Raw genomic sequence first — 6,987 nt, 5'->3', positions numbered from 1 at the left:
CCCCTTAGGGGTTCATGAACTACAGGTTAAGAAACCCTGCTCTAAAATGTTGTGATTTCGTAAAAATTTATTAATTTTTTTAAAATTATGTATTAGGAGTGTTTTGGTTTTCACTTGCAAGTTATTTATTATTTCAAAATAAATGTATTAGTCCTTCTAAAATGATCAGTTTTCTTATTGATTGAAAATTGTTCCTTTTTTTTTTCTTTTTATAATTATTGCATGCTTGTTAATTGTCTGAGCATTAATACGCACTTTGAGTATATTTACCAATTTAGAACGAGAAATAAGAGAGATTATAATACTTTGGTAAAGGATTTTATTGTATTTCTATAAAATAATAAATTACATTCTCTAAGTTAATTAATATTATTTTAAAACTAATAAGTTCTGATGTTTACTAGAAAATGTAAGTTTTATATAAGGGTATTTTTTATCCTGTTCTATAAGTATAGTATTGTACAATTTTTGAATTATCATATTTGTTTTTAACTATTATTATGTTACGTATAAAACTAAAATATTCTCGAGGCAGTCCGCTGCACATGGCAGTTACGCTATGTATATTTAATTTATCCCATCATGTCAGCTATTTTCTGTTACTCTTTTCTTCAATAGGAAATTATATAAAAAGAAAAAAACTATTTAAAATTTCAAAGTAATATTAATAAATTCACATTATACAAAAAAAAANAAAAAAAAAAAAAAAAAATATTCTTATATATTCACGAAATACTATGTGAAAAAAAGCAATGACTTCCCCATGCGACTGGACTGTCACAAGCCATGGTAATTGAGTGCTTATGTATCCTGAATTTAGGGGCCATTTAAATATTATGTAAGCATGTTTGTCAATTTTTAATCCACCCTTCTATGATTACATGCTATGCTTTAATAGTAACACAAAATGAGTTTAATATTATTGAAGACTAGTGTTATCTTCTCCCATAAAAATTTTCAAATTCATTTTTTATTTGAACTATAATTTTTTTACTTCTTTTTAAATAAAAAATAAAACAATCTTATATGTATTTATCATCTTCCATAATCTTAATTCTATCAAAATTTCAGTATTTCACCATAAGGCAATATGAGACCTCTAAAACTGGATGGAATTTAAAGATTGGCTAAGTCTTGGTTCAGCATAAAACAAATGTACCTAAAATGATCTATGATTATTGAAGCACTTAAAGAGGGTTTTTTTCTTGTTACTATAAGATTTCTTTTCAGATCCTAAGAGAAGCAGCTAGTGAGGGTGGTAAAAACTTTTTCCCAATGCCTTAACTTTTATTTAAATTTAAAAATATGAAATACATTCTATTCTCAGATTGCTTTCAGTACTTAAATTTGAGGGGTTATTCACAAATTTATGGTGGCATACTTTTGATACGCTTCTAACCTTTAGTTTTGAAATAAACCAACTTTAAAAATTATTGACTTAGATATAAAAATGCAAAAACTTCAGAATTCTTCAATTGCTTAATTTAAAGACTGTCCACTAATTACTCATCAGACCTAAAATCTTACTTTTTGGTTGACTAAATTGCTTGTTAAAAAATGATGCTAAATGACTTAGCATATTGAGGGTGTTAGTTTTTCTTTATTGAAGTGAAAGCATTGATTACATTTCTTATTAATTTCATTTATTGTTAAGTTCATTTTTAAGTAAAATTAAATTTCTTAGTTTTTTTTATTTTATTTCCAGATGATACATTGCAATTTGTTATTTTTTCGCAATACATTTATTCTGTAGTATGTAGACTATAAAATATTTTAGCTCTTAAGTAATTTATTGTTAAATGAAGATAATTCAGTTTTCTTTGGATCAATCTTCATTTTATTCAAATTTCTAAAATGTATTAAAAAAGAATTTTTTTTTATTATACCAATAGAAATGCCTAACATTTAGAAAATCCAGATTCCGAGACACCAGTGGCGATGCATGCATCAAACTGCACTAATTGCTTAAATCATTTTTGATCTTCATTTTCTATTCAAAAGTATAAAGAGTTGCCTTTTTTCCTTCTAAAAAAAGATTCTCGAGGCAATATACCAACTTTCTTTTTTAGCTTTAAGTTTCCTCTTTTTAAAAATAGTCACGTATACAGTTCACCAAAAATGTTTTGATTTTTCCCCTGAAATATTGTCTTTACTTTTTAACACTACAGGAGTATGTATTTCACTAGAGGGTGTGTGAGTAACAATACAACATAACGCAGAACTGTAAAAAGAAAGATTCAATTAAATTGATTTTAACAGAGATGATAGTGCTTCGGGAAAAAATTCGGATTTTTTGCTAACCACAATACGGAAGTTTCAAGAAATCGATCACATTAATGTATAAAAATTCTAGTATATTTCATCTAAAAATATTAGAATTTATGCTTGGCATCTCTTTCATTTGTAAATATTTTTTCTGGTAGAATAATAAATGCGATAAGAGTAAAAGCAAACTTATACTTTGCAATATTTTTTAGTTGGGCTCACAATCACCCCTGTTTAAAATATTATTGGAACTTCAGAAAAGTACGATTTACAGTATTAAGAAAAAGTATAACAATAATGAAAAAGAAAGCACCTAACAAATATGTTCCTTTTTATTATAAACATTTATTCATTTTCCTCTGAACGTAATCTAGCGTTAGCATTTGTAACACGAACAGCCAACTGTTGGGCTCTTTCAACAATAGTTTTTCGTTTCTTGGATGATACAGCGTGAGAGATTTCAGCACAATACCTCTTGTTCATCATCATTAACATTTCAAGTTCCTGAACAAGAAAAAGCAACAATTTATTAAAAATGAAAATTAATGACAGAGTTCAATACAGAAGAATAGAACAAAATATTAATTCTCACCTTTACGTTATTAATAACTACTTTCTTGAAACCATTAGGTAAAATATGCTTGGTCTTTTTGTTGCTACCATAACCAATGTTGGGCATTAAGCACTGTCCCTTAAAACGTCTACGGACTCTGTTGTCAATACCTCTTGGTTTTCTCCAGTTAGGCTAAATGAATTTAGAACGCTTATTTATTTAACACAACTATGCATAGAAAATATTTAGAAGTTAATAAAAAATAATATGAATAAACAACAAATATAGGACAACTGTAGAATGATGGGGAAAAAAACACAATGCAAAATATTTTCAAGAACTATTTTTTGTCTTTCCCCCTTTTGATGAGGCTGAATATAATTGCCCAGGTTGCAACGTTTTATAGGACTGTTTGATAACTTGGCTTTTAAAATTAAATACTTATTGTACACAAATTAATATCAAAAATTTATTACTATCAACTTAGATCAAATAATGTATTGGGAATAAATTTAAATAATAAATTTGCTACATTAGCAATTGTTCAATAATTAAAATGAAACAAGCATTCTTTGAACTTAATTCTTTAAATAATCAAAATTGTCTCCCAAAAATGATTCTGAATGTTTAATTCTGTTTTAAAAATAGTTCTTAAAAAATTTAATCATAAATGAAGCTCTCTAAATTTAATTTAAAATTTTTATCTATTCTTAAGAATTACACTACCAAATTCAGTGACTAATATCAGAATAAATGTAGATTACAGTGCATTAGAAAAAATATTTTTGTTTTAAGAGAATGAAAATTATAATTTTTTATAGAAAATGTTAAAGCTTTGCTTTTATAGAGGATTTTATCATTTTTTTGAAAACTAAATTTACATTTCGTTTATATTGCTTGGTATTGTTTTCTCTAACTTAAATATTACCTTAGAAACTTTTAATCTTAAAAAATTGTGAAGGTTTTTGCTTTACGTCAGAATCACAGTTCTAAGAAAACTTAAAATAAAAACTAGGAACAATATTATATGGTGAGTATACCTTAACATAATTTGTGGATAATAAATAAACTACATATAATATACAAGTATGATGTGATTTTTTTTTCTACAATAAAAAAAAGAAAGTTCTTAATTACTCTAAATTTTAAAACCCTAACAGGATATTCTTGCTTAAGAAAATTCAAAAATTCTTGCCTCTTCCAACAAGAGGCAGGAACAAATTTAATTTTATATGTTAATCTGCAGCATTAAGGACTAGTTTTAGTTAGAATGCCAGACCAAACATGCTATTTCAGTAATTAAAAATAAATTGTATGTAAACTCAATAACTGGAGGAAAAAAAAACTAAGCAGAGCCTTGCTCGTGAAATTTTCAGAATTCCTTGTTTTAAAACTAACTGTTAACTTGTGAAGTACTTGATTCATTCATAAAAACATTAAAATATGAACAAAATAGATACAATTGTATGATCAAGCTGGTGAACGAAGAGAGAAGACAAGTTTACAGCCTGGCTTGATTTAAATCAGATTGCTGAGTCGCAGACATAATTAAACCTAATTTAACCATCTTTCACCTTTTCCTTATTCAAATTCCAAGAACCTAATTAAGATAGAAACTTACTTTAAGTTTTCCATATCGATCAGATTGATGACGTTTAAACTTCTTTAGCCTTTTCTTCACACATTTATGCTTAACTAATGGTCTTAGTGCCATTTTATCTGGAAAAAAAATTTGAATTATAAACAAAACAAAAATGTACCCGTAACAAATAAGAGTAAATTTTTATTCTCAGATGATTTGAAAAAAAAAAAAACAATTAAGAAATTTCTTTTGCCTTAATGCTTTTTCCGTTGACATCACGTCGGTTGAAATCTTTGTGCCCCATAGTAGACGTCACATACTATGTGACGATAAGAAAAGTTGCATCATTGAAGCTGAGCTATACTCTTCTTACTTTTACACATCTCTTAAAATCTCATTATTATTTCTGAATAAAGTGCAACTAGCCTCGAAGTGAGATTTTGCCTTGAATTTAAATCAGAATTATTTTGTGCTTTTTAACTTTGCTTTATTAGTGTTAAAATTATCCATTAACATTATAATTATTTCAATTCATTAATATTATTTTCTCATTAGAACTTGAAAATAGTTTTTTTTATCTAATTTTAATAATTATTTTAAGCAGACATTGAACTTAAACATGTTAAAGCATTAGAGTTAAGTTAATAAATGTAATCACAGTATATTTTATTTAAGAAAAAACTTAGGTTAATTGCAGACAAAAGTGGAGATCAAGCAAAATGTGTTCGCTGACAAAAATAATTTGCACTTTCGAATTTAGGATAGAACATATGTTAATTTTCTGCAGTAAAAAAAAAAACAAGACAGAAGGGGTTCAAGATATTTTAAATTGTATAAGAAATAATGCATATATATTGGAAACAAGCTAAGCTTAACGTTGATAATTTTTCATGATAAAAAGCAGTTTACCTTTGAAATTATAATAGGTGCACAATGTTTCACAAATTTTTTTTTTTAATAAAAGGAATTGAAATATAACTATAAGCTTTTCAACTTTGATCGAGGCATAATAAAACTATTCTTGTGATAAGTTCAAAATATATGCCGCAACTAGGTTAAACAAGCTATTATGGAAAAATCAAAGATTATTATTTTTTTAAAAATGTTAAACTTTTGAAATGACAATATAAGTAATGTTAAGTAAACAAACATTTGTAAATAAAGCAATTCGTCAAACCTTCTTCCTAATTTACTTATTTTATACATAACAAATAAATATGCATTGCATTAAAAGGCAATCTAAATCAATTTCTACACAGTTTTTCTTTTCAAGGCAAAATTCTTCAAAGGTTATATTTTAATATTATCAAGAACACATTACGTTTAAAATCTTTCTATACAAAAACCCAGTAGTTTTAACCATGAAACATCATTAACTTATGAAATCATTAATTGGAACTTCAAAGGAACAAAATATCAGGACATAACATTTTTAAGACTTTTGACAAGGTTCATCTTTGAAAGAAATATAAATATGATCAAAATGGATAACAATACATTAATTGAAAACAATAAGCAAGACAAATTATCTGGCCACAAATCAATAGACATGGCAAATTAATTGATATTTCATTATTGCAGTAGATAATTGATAAATTTGTACATTCAGTAGCTACTAAAATCTATATGCTACTTAACTAAATCTGGTATTTAATCCCTTGAGTTTAAAACAAGTATTAATCTGCGATTTTTTACGAAATGGTTGAATGACCATTAAGCTATAAAACACCATGTTAAGGCAGGCTTAACAGTGTGCAAATAGTGCATTTTTAAATTCTGAAATTAACTTTAAAAATATTAATAAATCTTGAGAGTACAATATATATCATTAAGTTAAATGAATCTATCTAGTTACTTGCGTTATCTATCTAGTTACTACGTTATTAGCAAAAATGCACGGTGGATAGACAACACTAGAATTAATATATTTCTTACCAAATAAAAACAAGGACTAAGTAATTAACATAAAACCAAGAAATGAATCAAAATACATAGATAAATACAAAAGAAAATTGTTAAATCATGCAAATTAAGATAAATACTGTTTAATTTGCGATGCGGGAACACGTGTCAAAAATTCATAAATCTGTTAAAAACTTAGATTAGAATTGAGGACGTGAAGTAAAAACTTTATAAATGAAACAATTACACATTAAATATTCCAATAAAACTTACCTTTTATTTAAATTTGATGAAATATATATTATAGATGTATAATGGCACGCAAAACGCGTTGAAGACGAAGGCAAGCTTTTTCCTAAAAAGTATGAGTTGAGATGTTTCCGCGGTTATGACATATTAATTTAATGAAAAATAATAAAAAGGAGTCGAAATTTATTTAGTAAAAGAGAGCAAAAATTAGAACTATACTTCAAAAAAGAAAATTTTTAAAAATTAAGGAATTGGTTTTTACAGCATTTTATTCTTTTTCGAAACATTTTTTCTCACTACTTTCTTATACAACAGCAAGGACGAGTTTGATTGGATATTTTTGTCATCGTAAGCATCGTTCATTAGCTTTCAGGGTTACTGTATTTGGCTTGATAGATATCACTTGGAAACGAGATTTCCCGGATCAAATTTGTTT

The 6,987-nt window shown here is 26.3% G+C and overlaps 1 protein-coding gene across 2 annotated transcripts; it reads right to left on the bottom strand.

Annotated features, from left to right (window-relative positions):
- Positions 1-2,579: 2,579 nt before the first annotated feature.
- On the bottom strand, positions 2,580-6,925 carry LOC107437289 (Ribosomal protein L32). Of its 2 annotated transcripts, none has more exons than XM_016049226.3 (4): positions 6,576-6,925; positions 4,440-4,537; positions 2,858-3,010; positions 2,580-2,769 (listed from the first exon to the last, which is right to left on the bottom strand). In XM_016049226.3, the coding sequence occupies exons 2-4, from the start codon at positions 4,530-4,532 to the stop codon at positions 2,611-2,613; spliced, it is 405 nt and encodes a 134-aa protein (XP_015904712.1). In that variant the 5' UTR covers positions 4,533-4,537; positions 6,576-6,925; the 3' UTR covers positions 2,580-2,610. The 2 variants fall into 2 exon arrangements, with proteins under 2 accessions (XP_015904712.1, XP_042905627.1); XM_043049693.2 differs by lacking the exon at positions 6,576-6,925 and adding an exon at positions 6,443-6,466.
- Between the last annotated feature and the right edge of the window lie 62 nt (positions 6,926-6,987).

Source organism: Parasteatoda tepidariorum, chromosome 1 (assembly GCF_043381705.1).
Source record: "Parasteatoda tepidariorum isolate YZ-2023 chromosome 1, CAS_Ptep_4.0, whole genome shotgun sequence".
NCBI lineage: Eukaryota > Metazoa > Arthropoda > Arachnida > Araneae > Theridiidae > Parasteatoda > Parasteatoda tepidariorum.
Note: the sequence above shows the minus strand (reverse complement) of the source record. Positions and strands in the feature narration are given on the sequence as shown.

Excerpts from the sequence above, each read along its gene's own strand:
- LOC107437289 (XM_016049226.3), bottom strand. The coding sequence starts at position 4,532 with ATGGCACTAAGACCATTAGTTAAGCATAAATGTGTGAAGAAAAGGCTA. Across the intron at positions 3,011-4,439 it reads ATCGATATGGAAAACTTAAA|CCTAACTGGAGAAAACCAAG; the intron begins GTAAGTTTCTAT and ends AAATTCATTTAG. Across the intron at positions 2,770-2,857 it reads TAGTTATTAATAACGTAAAG|GAACTTGAAATGTTAATGAT; the intron begins GTGAGAATTAAT and ends TTTCTTGTTCAG.